Here is a 14,557-nt window from a genome sequence, read left to right on the forward strand (position 1 = left end):
AGAAGTGTCAGATAAGGGGGGACAGAGAGAAGTGAAAGGGACTCCAGGGTCTGAGCCCTGAGAAGGAAGGAGCTGCCATCATCCGAGGCAGGGACACCTGGGGATCCCTGGGGATCGTGGTGAGTCTGAGGCACCCAGAGATGTCAGGAAGGGAGGTGGGGACACACCAGCCAGGGCCCCTGGGCGGTCAGGACGGACCCCACCATCAGACTCCTGCCGCTCCCACTCCCCGCCCACCTGCCTCGGTCACCCCTCGGGCGGTGACCAGCTGTGTCTGCTCTGGGCAGCTCTACAGAAACGGGGTGAGAGTTGGGTGGGTGGGGTGGGAGGAGCACCTCCTGCTGGGGCCCTCCCTGCTGGTGGGAGGGGCCTGGGCAGCAGCCCTGGCGGGACGTGCAGCCCTGAGCCTGGACGCAGTGCGGCAGAGCCGCGCCCTCCCGTCGGGGAGTAGGGTGGACAGCTGTGGTGGAACAGGAAGCGGGCACAGCACGGAGCATGCCTGGCCTGCTCCCCACCCCATTACCTATCTACCCGAGACCTCTGGCAGCCCCTCCCACCTCCGCCCCACCTCCCCTCCCTGTGGCTGGGGCTGAGGCCGGCGGCGGCCAGCACACCTGCTCCCCGCGCTCACTGGCTCACACGCTCACAGGACATTCCTCACGGAGACAGCACCAGCCACCCATCTCCCTCTCCTGGCCCACCTCCCCTCAGCAGCCTCCTCACCCTCAGCTGGGCGAGCCCTCCGCGCCGGCCCCTTTGTGAAAGGGTGAAATGAGAAGGGCCCATGGAAACCACGCAGCAGCAGCAAGCACTGGCTCCTTCCCCCCACCAGAGCTACCCCGGGCAGCCCACGGCCCCTGGTACTCGGCATCCCAGTGCCACGCGGACGCAGCCACTCTGCGGAGAGGCTCAGAGGGCCGCAGCCAGGCGGGGCCTTCAGAGGACAGGCACGCCCTCCCCTGGCCCAGCGCTCCACACCACCTGTTCAGAGATGTCAGCACAGCCACCCCCAAGCCGCCGCCCACCTGCCCCTCCATGCAAGTGTGTGCTATTCTCAGCCAGGCTGCATGCTGCCATCAGCACGGGGTAGACTCCGCCCCAGGCGGCCCGCCGCCCCTCACCACCTGCTTCCTGAGCTCAGGGAGAGAACAGCCTGTCCAGAGGGGCAGCAGGCATGGCCCAGCCCACAGCAGAGCACAGGCGGGGGGAGGGGGGCCAAAGCCCTGCCCACGCCCACCTGCCTTGCCTGGGGGCCAAGCAAGTGTCTGACCAGTGGAACCCCACAGTCTTCACCAGTAACTTGCTTCCCTCCTGATGCCCGACCATGCTGGCCCTTTGGGTCACCTCCTCCAGGCAGCCTTCCCTGACCCCACCCGAGGCACAGAGGCTCACTTGTCCCTCCAGAAGCCCTCAGCCCTTTGCATATGTCTGTTCCTGTCTGAGCTCAACCTAAATGTGCAACCAGGCTATTCACTCATTTTCCCAACCCGAATCCTCCACTTCCTGGCCTGTGTAACTGGACTATTAAGCAGTACGGTCAGGAGGTAAGGTATGCAGTATTATTTTCAAACACTTTATTGCTAGCTTTTGGTTGTGGTTACTTTTGTTATTCAAAGGAGTCGCTCGGTGCCCAGTCAGCTTCCAACAGCTCCCACCCCGTCCTGCCCTGCCATCGGGTGCACAACAGGAACAGCCGCGGGAGCCAGGCCGCCGCCTCCTGCGCCTGGGAGCTCGCTGTGGCTTCCCAACTCCCAGCACCCGGAGGGCACCCAGGGACTCCCACTTTGTGGATGGAGAATCAGGGGGTAGGACTTGCTGGTTCTGGGGTGGCTGTGCTCCCAGCCCAGGGCTGGCTCCACTGCGTCGGAGCCAAGGAGGGAGGAGGGTGCGAAGGGACTGGAAGAGGAGGGGGTTTTGATCCACTTGCAGGTCAAGGGTCAAGGTTGGGGGAAATGGAGCAAGCTGGGACCAAGAACACACCAGGGGAGTCATGTGGCTGCCCCAGCCCCTGCCAGGGGACAGGACGGGCCTCTCCGGGCTCCCCCTGCTAGCCCCGCACGCTGCATGCTGTGCTGGGGGCATGGAGAGGAGAGAGGAACAGAGTGCAGGGCGGGACCAACGAGCAGGTGCCGGTCAGCACACAGGGGCCGAGCAGGCCTTCCCGTCTCCCCGGGAGGCTGTGTGCGCAGGTCCGTGCACAGGCGCCAGGGCGGGGCAGCCTCCACTCTGCAGGCCCCGGCCCACCTCTGCCCTGGGGCAGGGAGAGAGGGCCCAGCTCTAGCGTCCCAGACTCAGCAGCGTCCGCGAGCCCGTCTCACCATCCAAGGGGGTCCGGGCCGGGCCCACCTCCTTCCTCTCACACTGCCAGGCTCCCTCCGAGGCCCCAGGAGCTGGTGCGTGAGGAAGGGAGGGTGGCAGAGGCCCCTCCCAGAAGCACCGCTAACGCCAGCACCCACTCTGCCTGCTGGGGAGGGGCTCAGGCCCACGGTCCCCTTCTCCCCGGGCCCTTTCCCAGGAGAGCAGTGCCACCAACCCCTTTTGTTAAAAAAAAAAAAAAAAAAAAAAAAAGACAGCGTCAAGGGACGTGCCAAAGGGTAAGCGCAGAGACCAGCAGGGGCCAGCCTGTGTGAGTGCCCAGCGCAGGCCCTGGAGGTCGGCCCTGGCCACCCCCCACACAGGGCCGGGGCGCCGGAGGGAGGGCTGGAATAGTGGGGGTCCGTGTTGTCACCTGGCCCCTGGCTACCAGGGGCCCTCTCCGGCCATCCCTCCCGAGGCCTCAGGCCCCACCGCCTGGATTTCAAGCTGGGCCTGGACTCCCCACCCCAAAGAATTGGGCCCACGTGCTGCCCCAAACTTGTGTCCACAGGTGTGAAATGGAGAAACTCTTCTCCCATTTAATCCTCAAAAATAAGAAAAGCGAGGCTCAGATAAAACAGTGACTTGCAAGGTCCAGGCCCGAGGGAGCCGAGTGCAGCCTGGGTCGCGTGCTGCCACACAGCTTGCTGGTGGGATGCTCTGCAGAACCCGCCCCAGCCCTCACGCACCGCGCTCACACGCCAGTTTACCTGGTCCCAGGCTCCACCCTCAAAGACTCGAGGTCCTGGACAGAGACGGTGACCCCACTTTACAGAGGAACAAGCCAAAGCGAGAGGGGCCAGTACCCGGTCCCAGTCCCAGGCGGAGGGGGGAGCGCAGCTCTGGGTGCGCTGAGAGCCCCGCTGCTCAGGCTCCCTCCCGCCTGCTCGGGAGCGGCACGGTGCTGGCTGCAGACCACTGGCTGCAGATCGTGGAAGCGCCTCCCCTGGTCTCCGGGGCACAGAGCGGGCACGGTGACGCGAGAGGGCAGTGGCACAAAGGGGGACACAGGCCTCAGGCTCTGTCCACTGCGACCAGGGCGCAGTCAGCTCAGTCAGCTCTCCCCACAGGCCCTGCACATACCCACCCTCGGGCAGCTCCTGGAGGCCAGGCCAGTGGGCCAGGACCAGGCCCCACAACGGGGCCCCCACCCGGGCCACCAGACCCTGGGCAGTGCTCTGCACCCTCAGAAAGGACGCGGGCCGCCCTGGGTGTGGCCTCCAGGCCCTCAGTCCACCGACGGCTCCGCCAGGCCTGCGTCCAGAACACACCACCCCGAGTCCTCGGGGAGCAGAGTGGGGAGGACACAATTAAATCAGCTCCTGGCTTAGTTTACGTTCAGAAATACAACAACATTTGGGTCCTGTCCCAGGTTCAGCAAATGCATCCAATTAAGTGTGGACTCTTTTTCTTGGTTTAAGTCACGAGACTCAACTTGTATTTCTGGCCACTGACATGCCTTGAGGCTTCCTGGCCCAAGGTCCCCCCAACTCTTTCTTTGTGGGAGGTGGGGCTGTGGAACCTGTGCCCAGTCCCCTCTACCTTGAGGCTCCCTGGGGAGTGCCGTTGAGCCAGCTCCATCCAAATACAACCCCTTCGCCCACCCTCTCATGGAGTCTCTGGGGGACCCCCCAACACACTGAGGGGCCAGCTCTAGGGTCACCTTCTCCGCTAGTGTGCCGGTCTCCTGGAGCCCCCAAGCATCCCCCGCTACACACACGCGCACACGCACACCCCATAAGTGTGCCCCACAAAGGGAGCCCCACACGGACTTCATTTGAAAACACTTAAGCAGCACATTTGCTCTTTAATAGTCACTTGTCACTGTCACCCTGACTCCCTGGGTGCAGGGGTGGCGGTGGCCGCGCCCGGGAAGGCCAACTGGGGGCCACCGCTGATGACTGAGGGAGCAAATCCCAGGGGTTCCGTGCCTCAGTGCTCTCCTCTGTCCAAGGGGCCCACGATCCAGCCCTGCTACTCCACAGGCCACGAACAGACACACGGAAAGGGTGGGTGTGGAGCACTCAGCAAGTCACAGGGTGCCCTGGCGATGCTCCGCCTCCGCCCCTCCTGGCCCGGCGAGACCTGCGGCCCCACAGGACTGGGGTTCCGCGCCTTACTGCCGGGGCTCAGGCTTCCCGGTTCCCAGCACACACTCGTCTCTTGAACCCGTGCCCTTCTATACATAGGCCCCATGAACAAATGAATGAATGAATGAATGAACAAATGAATGAATGAATAACAGGAGACCCTCTCCTCTGTCCCTAGCTCCCTGCCCCTCATCTGGCCTCTCAAACCACAGCCCCACCTGGAACCATTTGCCCTCCGCACCCCATCCCACCTCAGGGAGGGGACACCACACTCCGATTAGCTCCCTCAGACTCTACAGGAAACAGGATGCACTGCAGTTCAAGAATCCTGTCCCAGGCGAAGACAAACGGCTCAACGCACAAGGCCAGCAGGTCCACAGCGTGGGCTCTGGGCTTCCCCAGGAAGGCCCGCAGGCGGACGCCGGCCACATCCCCGCTCTGGGGCCCTCTCCACCAGCCGGGCAGGAGCGCCCCTTCAGGCCCGCAGAGCATGGAATGCGGCCCATAACCCCACTCCTCTCTCTCTGCTCGGGCCTGTCTTCCTCCCACATAAACCCCTGCCCTGTCTTCTCCCCTCTCCCTGCTCCACCCCTGCCCCTGGGCCTGGGATGCCCACCTCGCCCACCCATCCCCTGCCTGGCCCTGAGACAGCGCTCAGGGGGCTGGGGAGCCTGTGCTGAGAGCGGATGCCTCCTACAGCAGAGAAACAGGGGAGCCCCAGCAGACAGGGTGGAGGAAGCAGGGGTCCCCCTGAGGGGTCTCTCCTGGCTCGGTCTCCCTGCGCCAGGTCTGTCCCTAGTGCCCAAGGGCGGGCCAGGGCTCAGGCATGTTGGCCATAGTCCAGGGAGAGGCCGTGCTGAGCAAAGGGTCCAAAAAAAGTAGCAGCAGCTGTTGGAAAAGGGGCCAGGCCACCAAGGCTCGCCTGGCACCATCCCCCTTCCGGCCCCACAGCCTCTTAAAGCGCCTCAAGCCACAGGGGTGTGTGGGAACCCTGACCCCCAGGCAGCGCTGCCCCAGCCTCCTCACACAGTACCCCTCATACCCACTCCCACCCAGGGCTCTGCACTCACAGCCAGTGCGGCCCACCAGCCCACCGCCTCTGAGAGCCTCCAGCTCTGACCCAGGACAGCCATCTGGTCATCGGCCTGGCCTTGAGGGCACGTGAGAGGGGTAACCGGATCCACAACGGCCCCCAGCTCTGAGCTCAGCGTGTCACCGTGGGGCCCCAGACAGAGGGGCAGGTATCCACGCGAGGGGGCAGGTAGGCGCTACACCCCAGCCTTCCAGCAGGGCGAGGGCACAGGCCACCCTCCCAGACCCTTGCCTTCCTGGACAGGTTGCTTCTAACCGGCCAGGGGGCTCGGGACTCCCCCTCACCCAGCGCCTCCCCTTCCTCAGAAAGCCAGGGCGCCCACGGCCCAGGACATGAGGCGCTGGAGCCTCAGCGAGCCCACACTGAGAAGGAAGGTGAGCAGGTGGGGGCAGATGGCATCTGGGCAGGGCCGCTGGTCCCTCCCCCCCCACACATTCCAGCCACCCTGAATGGCTTCCAGAAACATCCCTCCCCACCCACAACCTGCCTCCTTGCCCTTCAAACAGCTCAGGGGTCACATCCTCTGGGAAGCCTTGGCTGCCCAGGACGGATGGGCAGTGCTGGGCTGGGCAGTGTGGGGGCAGGGCCGCTGCTCTCGCACCCTCAGCCCCTTGCCTCCTGCCCCCCACCCCCGGGGCAGGCTGCGGGTGTGAGGATGGCGCTGGCGATGCCAAGGTCATCCCAGCCACTGCAGATGATTCGGGGTAAGAGGCCGAGGCGTCTAAAACAGGAGCCAGCCCCATGGCCCTACGAAAGGCCCGAGGGCTCCAGGACGCCCTGCTGAACTCAGGCCTTGGAGCCAGCCCCACAGTCCTGTGGTGGCTGCAGCCGGTGGCCACCCCCACTCCCGCAGGCCCAGGCGCTGCCTGTGACCTCACACTCAGTGGAGATGTGGACAGCTCATTGGCCTAGCGTGAGGCGGAAGCAGCAGTGGGGACCCGGGCCCATGACCCCATTGCCAGTGCCACCCACTCATCCACTGCCTGCCCGGGCAGGGGGCCGGATGCGGGGCTGGGGGCTGAGGGTGCTGAAGCAGAGGCCCCACCCCACCGGAACACGATGCCCACTCTCAAGGGCACCATGGACAGCTCAGTGCCCAGAGATCACTGCCCACCGCCAGCTCCCCCATCTTGGCCACTCTGCGGTCCTGAGCCCACCCCCCCTGCAGGGGCACAGGGACCTGAGCCAGAGCCCTGGGTGAAAGGGGATATTCTGGAAGCAGAGAGAGGAGGCCCAGCAATGAGTAGAAGGGAGTGAGGGCAACAGTGCCCTGGCCCCCGACAGCAAGTCCCAGGCCAAGCAAGTCCCGGTCAGCAATGGCAGCACCGGAGTCACCTCCGAGTGGGAAGAATATTCTCAGGTGGGAAGAGCACCCGTGCAGGGGCCCAGGCTGCGGCCTAAAGCCCCGCAGGACTCCCCGGAAGGGCCCAAGCCCGTTCCTGGGAACCCCGTTTCTGGGCCCAACCAGGCTCAGGCGGGCACACTCTATGTGGAGGAGGTGTGGGCAGGGTGCCTGGGTCCCCTGAACCACTGTGGTGGGACAGGGTGTGCCCTCCATCTAATGCCAGGGCCTGCGCTCTCACCGCTCCTCCTCTGCTCTGAAGGCCTGAAATCCTGCAGCCACAGCCCCTCCCTGGCACCTGAAGACGCCATGCATCTGTGCAATACTAGCACGTGTGCGCCCTGCTGGGGACACCGGGCACCTGGAGGAGGCAGGGCCCAGCTTCATGGCGCAGGTATTCCAGGGCGCCCGTGATCAGCAGCAGGACTATTTCCTCCCCAATAACATTAAGAAACAAACAGTATTACCATCATTTAATCAAAGAAACATTTCAACAGAAGTAGACAGTTATAATCTCAGAATAAAGGGTGTTCTTTTATACTGAACTAGAGGCCAGTGCGTGGGTGGAGTCCAGCCGGTCCACCCCATAGGGCCGATGGGGTCGGGCTGGCTGGGGGGAGGGGCTGCAGGCAGTTGGCGGGCTGGCCCCGCCCCTTGGCCAAACTCGCGGTAGAACTCCTGGTCGAGGGGACAATCTGCATATTAGCCTTTTATTATATAGGATAAACTGGTTGCAGCTTTTATACTTGGGAAACACACACACACGCACCACATGGCCTCATCTGCATCAGGAAACCCCAGGCCCTCCCTCGGCCCCAGAGCCCACAACACAACCTAACAGGGGAAGGTCGCATCCCAACAGGTAAGCCTGGGTGCTGGGTGAGGGCTCGGGGGGAGACTGGGCCCCACATCTCACTTAATAGGAAAGAGACAGAAGGTCCTGGGGACCAAAATCTGTTAAAAGGCCCCCCTAACAGATACTCTTCCTGGTCAGGAGGGCCTCACTCTTCTAATTTGCATGTCCCCAGGCAACCGGGACAGCTGAGCGAGCGAGAGAGCCCACGGGCAAGTCGCACCACTATTCTGGGCCTCAGTCTCTCCCTCTGCTGAATGGGAATCATAAGGACCTCACTAGGCTGCAGGAAGGATGAGAATGTTCACCAAGCACCTGGCACTCAGCAGCTACACAATAAACCAGGCTCTTGCTATAAGTTAATATTTAACAAAGGGCACCCTGGGGGCAGGAAGAACCAGCCTTGGCATGGAGCCAGCTCCCCTGCCCGGCCCAGAACCACGTGGCCTCTTTGGGAGATGGCACCTTTTGGGGGGAGGCAAGAACTGCTCCTTTAGGAGACCACGGGCCCTGCCCTTTGCTCAGATCCATGTAATCTGTATACATTTACTCTGGGGCACACACCACCTGTTTCAGGTAAGGCAACTGCGGCTCAGGAGGTTCGCGTGACTCCCTGGTGCAAACTGGTGGGAGGAATGCAAGCCCAGAGCTCCAGAGCCAAGTGGTTCTGCCCACCTGCAGTGCTGCTGGGGCAGCCCCTACCCCCTGGCAAGGCCTGCCCTCCAAGGCTGCCAGGCCTGTCCTCTGTCTGAGCCTGGTTTTAACATTGTGCCCTTTCCCTTGCACGTTTAATCCTAAAGGTAGACCTGCCCAAGAGGCAGTCCTCACAGTATAGACCAGGTGACATCTGACAGGAAGCCTTCCCCCCAGCCCTCAACCTGGACACCAGCAGCTCCACATCCTCTCCGTCCCCATCTCTGCTGTGGGAGGACCCACGTGCACACCCATGCCGCGTCCTCGGCACCCGCACCGGGCCCCCCGGGAAAGGCTGAGCCGACCCGATTCCCGAGGAAAGCAGGCACGCCCTGCCTCACTCCTCTCCAGCCAGAACATCAGCTCCTGAGTGAGGGCTTGGCTTCGCTTGGCCTGACACCCACCCTAAACCAGTGCCCCACCCAGGGGTGCCACGGAGAAAGGAACGAACAAGCAGCAGAGACCCAAGTGGAGGGCAACGTGCCCCAGGCCCACGGTTCATGTGCAGCCAAGTCAAGGTCACCCGGAAGAGCTGGATTCCCTCCCTGCTGCGGGCTGCCCCTCCACATCCACACACCACGCACACACGCACACGCGCGCGCGCACACACACGCACACACACACACACACTACCTGGGACGAGGACAACAGGTAAGCCCTGATCGGCCGAGGGCTCAGCGTGGACCAGCTGTCCGCTGAGGCTGTACTGGGTCCATGGCAGAGGGCCTGGGAGCAGCCTGTCAGGAGGGACGGCTCCAGGGCTCCCCGCACCGCTAGGCCCCCAGAGCAGGCGCTCAGTGAGCACTTACTACATCTTGTTCAAGGCTCTCCTCCCCGACACGTGAAGAGGAGCCATTATTATCCCATCTTCTACACCACGCATGTCAAACTCGCGGCCCAGCCAAGGCAACCGTATGTAAGAAACATTTTAATAAAAAATCTGAAACTTAATATTTACAGTATCCTGTTATACGTAATTATTAATAACAAACTACAATGTTCGCTAATGACTGATGGCTAGAATCGTGGCGCCTTACGCGCAGGCGCACCATTTCTCTCCACGAATACCAGCAGCGAGTATTTTAGCAGCCAGCGGACACGTCATTAGTCTTGGACTGACTTGTTTGGTGTGCGCAACAGGAAATATTTCACTTTTGGAGAACAAGAAAAATAGGTTTATTTGCGTTACGCTTATTAATTTGTGCAGTTATTCAGTGTCTGGTAAGTTAATGTTCAAGAAAAAATACTAATTTTTATTAAAATGTTCTATTATTTTATGTTAATGATTCCATTATTTTATGTTAACGATGACTCATTTATTTCAGCCCTTTGTATTCAGCATGTTGCTATAGAAATAAACCTACGTTTCTATGAAAATTGAAGCTTTTGTTTTTTTGCGGCCACACACACCTTGTTTATTTGGCCCGTTAGCCTGTGAGTCTGACACGCTTGTTGTACACGAAGACACTGGGCCCAGGGGGTCCTGTGACCTGCCCAAGGCCCACCTGCCGGCCAAGCCCACACAGGCACGCTCTTCTCCTTTGGCGAGACAGAGGCCTCACGCCAAGGGGAGGACCAGGAGTGCGAGAACCTCCTGGAGAAAGAACCATGGAAGCCAGTCTCGGGTGAAGGCAGGAGGGAGGGGCAGAGCATCCTCTCCCGTTGGCCAGTGTAGACGGCTTCGTGCGGGGCCAGCCGGCCGGGGCCAGAGAGGGAGGTGAGAAGGGGCCTTGAGGGTTAAAATGCAGGCGTGCACGCCCTGGCTTCTCCAGAATACAAATACAAGACACCCCTGAATTCAAGCTCCGAGGAAAGACCAGGGACAAATCCGGCCCAAATCTGCTGCCCACCCCTCCCCACTCCGGACTCACCACACATTCCCCTTCTCTTCAGGTGTACTGGCTTGCAGTCCTCACACCCACCTCTCACTTTGGTCCATACCTGTCCCTCCTGGAACAGCCTCTCCGAGTCCCATGCAGCCCAATGCACTCTCCTCCCCTGCACGCCCCGGGCAAAACAGCCTTTCCCTCACTTTGGGCCCTGCCATGAACCAGCAGACTCCACTCAGTGGAGACTCAACCCAGCCAGGCCCACTGGGCCTCAGGGAAGCCTGGAGGCCGGGCTGCCCGTTAGCCACACATTCCCTAGCCAACGTCAACCATGCCCCATAGACGCTCCACCAGGAGATGCTGCCAGGGGCCTGTGTGCACAGATGATGGACCGTGGACACCAACAGCTCAAGCTCAGGGAGAAGCTGCTCTCATCGGAGACCGAGAGGCGCAGGAAAGCTGGTACAAGCTCAGAGAGAGCTTGGGGCAGAGAGAGAGGGCCGAGCGAGGAAGAGGGGAGGGAGCGGTGGGGGTAGCTGATGAGCGGAAAGAGCAGGAAGAGTCCTCAGACATTCGAGAACAGAGAGATGGATGCCAAGGGGAAAGGGAGATGAAGAATATGGGCGAAGAGGAATATCTTTGGATGGGGCCTGGGAAGGGGGGAGGGGGAGGCACTGGGGCGCCAGAGGCCCTCCTGGAGACCTGGGTGGGCTTCCTGCTCCCAGCACCTGCTCTTGGCTGTACTGAGGCTACTCTCAAGGCTGCTGTGAGGACAAGGACTGGTTGTAAAGGCCTGGTTCCTACTGAGGAGGGCAACATGGATGCTGCAGGAGGAGCCCTTGATCACCGGATGAGCTGGTGCCCGCCTGGCCGAGTGTCAGGGCTATAAATAGCAGCGCTGCACCTTCCCTCTCGTGAGCACCTGCTCCCACAGGCCCGGCTTTCTGTCCACTGGCAACAGGGGCTGCCCTCTCCACGAGGCCTCCCCGCAGAGAGAGGGCATGCTCGCCCCTGCAGGGCCCTCTTCCTCCCATCGCCGCCCCCAGCGCAAGGCCAGCCTCCCTCAGGCACCCCTAGGAGGACTTCTGGGCATGGACCTCAGAGAGGAGCAGGCCAGATTCCACCCCCGCCCCAGCTGTCCCTCTCCCCAACCGACACCTCCCCCAAGGGGCCAAGCTCCGCAACCTCTAATCCTGTCATCTGACCCAGCTCCACCCGAAATTAGCTCTGCCCAGCCACCCTAACTGAAGCCCAAAAATGGACACTGTCATTTATAGAGGGTCCAAGAAGCCACGCACAATGGGAAGATGACCTCATGGTGCCCTGGGCCTGAGCGCTGGGGCAGCAGTGGCGCCATGCTAGCAGACCCTGGCAACCCTTCCCATACTTCCTCCTGTTCTCCCGGCACCAGGCCCAGAGGCCACAGGACCTTACAGCCATCGCTCCATGCCAACAGAGCCACACACTGCTCAGCCCAGGCTCAGGCTCAGGCACAGGGCATATGGCCAGTCGGGACAACCTAGCCCACCCACAGGCCAGCGCAAGGCTCCCAGCCAGCCCCCAACGTCCTTGTTTGCTCATAAACAGCCGCGCAGCACCTGCAGGGACCAGGGAAGGCCCGCCCCTCGTCCCCCGGGAAGCCGTGTGGAGGCAGGCTGGCCGATGGGTTGGCCAGGCCAGGACCCTGGAGAGACACAGGGAGCTGTCTCCACAGGTACCTGGGGGCAAGCTCTTGGGACCACACTGTGGCCCTCTGCGAGTGGCGGACTGAGAACTGCCTGGCCCTGCTCAGGAAGTGCCCTCCTGCGGCAACTGGACAGCGGAATCACCACTTACTCAGATTTGACCCAGGCAGATGGGCAGAGTGGGGTACCTGTGAGACCACTGGCAACGTGAGTTAGAGGTGGTGCTGTGGCCACCAGAAGGTGCTGGGAGGCAGCAGGTCCTGGCACTCAGGCTGGGACAGACTGGAGCAGGAGGGAGAGGTCCTGTGGGCAGAGCCATCAGGTTTTGTGGGGAGGGGAGGGATCCTAGGCGGGAAGCCTGCTGTGCTGCTGTGGCTTCTGATGGGGACCCTAACCGTTGCCCACCAGCAGCACTAAGCTGCTCCAGTCCCATGAAGCCCGCTCTGGTGGGCCAGCCCTGGTGCAAGGCCAGCATCCACAGCTGACCAGCTGTCAGCCAACTGCCTACGGCCACAAAACCGGGCTAAAGAGGGAGCAGTGGCGGCTCAGTGGGGCCAGTGATGACACTGGCACTGACACGGAGGGACACAGTCCAGGCCCCTGCCCCTGAGTTACTGAAAGATGCCGCTGCAGTGACAAGGCAGCCAAGGCCAAGGGGCCCAGCAGGAGGGAGAGGGCCGCAGTGGAAGGGGCAGGAACTGGTCTCAGCTGTGGCTTCTCTTTCATCCCTCTGGCCCCTTGGGAACAGGAAGCCGGCTTAGGCCAGAGCTGCCGGCTCCAGGCACCGGCTGGACTCCCCAGGCGCAGAGGAGAGGAGAGGAGACGCCCTCCCCCACCTGGGGACTGAGCCACCCCAGCACCGCCGGCTATGTATAGGGCTCTAATCCGCCCTCCAGGCCCAGCAGGCGGAGGGGGTGAGGAAGGAGGGGGTGGGAACAGCTGGGGCAGCCAGATCTGCGGCGAGGGCCCTGCCTCCACCACCGCCGCCCACCTCCTCAGCCTGGGGCCAGGACGAGGCTCAGGGCTCCGGGAGGCGCGGGAGCTCTCCCCGGGCACCCGCTCCATCACCGTCACGTGGCTGCCTCCTAGGGAGCCCTCAGGCCCCAGCTGCCAAAGTCATTCTTTATACTCAGCCACGAGCCTGGCAGGGGAAGGCCAGCGTCCCCAGGCGCCCACTCGGCCGCACGTCGCGCGGGGGGCAGAGCCCGGGGGGGCCCGGCAGGAGCATGTCATCTGCGTCTCGCGTTTCAGAGCCCGAGCGGGCGGGGACGTGGCGTGGGCGGCAGGCCGATCCCGTGCGGGAGCCAGAGGCGCCGGGGACCAGGCCGAGGACGGACCCCCGCCCGCGCCCGCGTGCCCCAGCACCCCGCGCCCGCCGCGCCCCCGGCCCCAGGGCTCCGGCGGCTCCCCTCCGGGCTGCGGCCCCAAAGCCGGCCGCCACCCCTCCCCCGCGCCGGAAACGCGGAGCCCCCGGGGGCTGCGCAGCCCTCCGTTCCCCGGAACTTCCAGGCCGCAGGCGCCCCGGGAAAGGAAGCCCAGTCCCCGGCACCGGCGGACCCCGGGCAGAGGCGGGCGGGCGGGCGGGCGGGAGAAGGGCGGCCTCGGAGACCCCGGCGCCGCCGCCGGGACCAGGGGCAGCCCCTCCCCCGCGCCGCCGGCCCGCAGGACCCGCGGGGACCGACCGCCCGGGGCGCCACCCGCTCCCAATTGCGCGGCCCTCGGCCTCCAGGGCGGGTACCTGGACCTCGCGCCGCCGGAGGGGAGGGCAGCGCGCGGAGAAAACCCAGGGCCCGGGAGGGGCACCGCGGGTCGTGGGGACGGGGGGCCGATGCCGCGGAGCCCAGAGCGAGCTCGGGGAGCGCGGCGCGCGGACCCCGAAGGCCTGGGCAGCGGGCGCCCGGGGGCGCAGCGCCGACCCGGCGGCTGGAGGCAGGTGGCGGGCCGCGTCCCGCTCCTCACCTTCTCCTGCGCCCGGGTGAGCTTCTTCTGCATGTTGCTGGCGAACTTCCCCGCCGTCACCCCCTTGCTGCCCATCTCCGCCATCGCGCCCGGCCTCGCCCGCTGTCGGGCGCCGAGCTCCCAGCCCCGCCGCCGGCCCCGGTCCGGCTCCCGCCGCGCACTGGGGAGCGGAGACCGCGCGGAGGCGGGGCGTGCGCCCGGGAGCCGCGAGCGCGACGCGGGCCGAGGGAGGGACGCAGGGGGGCGGGGAGGGCGGGCCTGCGGCGGTCAGTGCGCCCGGCCCGCGGACGCGGCCTTTTAAAGGGCCTCCGGCGCGGGACCCGCGCGGCCGGTGCGGAGGGAGCGACGCGCACGTGGGCTGGGCTTCCGCCAGCCGGACGCCCGGGGCCGGGACGAGCGCGGCCGCCGTGGGTCCCCTCCCAGGATCGCCGCCCGGCCCCGAGGGAGGCCAGATGACACGCGGGTGCCGGCAGAAGCGGAGGCCGTGCGGCGACGGGTGCGCGCTCCTGGAATCCGGAGCCCTGCCTGCGCCGGGCCTCTCTGCCCGCTCCACACCAGCCTCCTGGGGGCTGCACCCTCACCGGGCTCCGCCCGGGTTCTCTGGAGGCCTCCGGACGTGTTCACTTTTCTGTCGGAGCACCTAGTCCCATGCCAGCCG

At 64.0% G+C, this 14,557-nt stretch overlaps 1 protein-coding gene across 7 annotated transcripts in view; it reads right to left on the reverse strand.

Moving 5' to 3' along the window:
- The window catches only part of BIN1 (bridging integrator 1), a 52,130-nt gene extending 38,028 nt beyond the window's left edge, over window positions 1-14,102 (reverse strand). For 3 of the 7 annotated variants that reach the window (XM_081095278.1, XM_081095275.1, XM_081095272.1), the window contains exon 1: window positions 13,900-14,102. In XM_081095278.1, coding sequence (XP_080951404.1) covers window positions 13,900-13,983 — 84 coding nt within the window. In that variant the 5' untranslated portion in view covers window positions 13,984-14,102. The remainder of the gene's footprint in view (window positions 1-13,899) is intronic. The other 4 variants (XM_081095276.1, XM_081095274.1, XM_081095277.1 and 1 more) reach the window with 3 other exon arrangements.
- Window positions 14,103-14,557: the final 455 nt, after the last annotated feature.

Source organism: Myotis nattereri (genome assembly GCF_964212035.1).
Source record: "Myotis nattereri genome assembly, chromosome: 7".
Taxonomy (NCBI): Eukaryota; Metazoa; Chordata; class Mammalia; order Chiroptera; family Vespertilionidae; genus Myotis; species Myotis nattereri.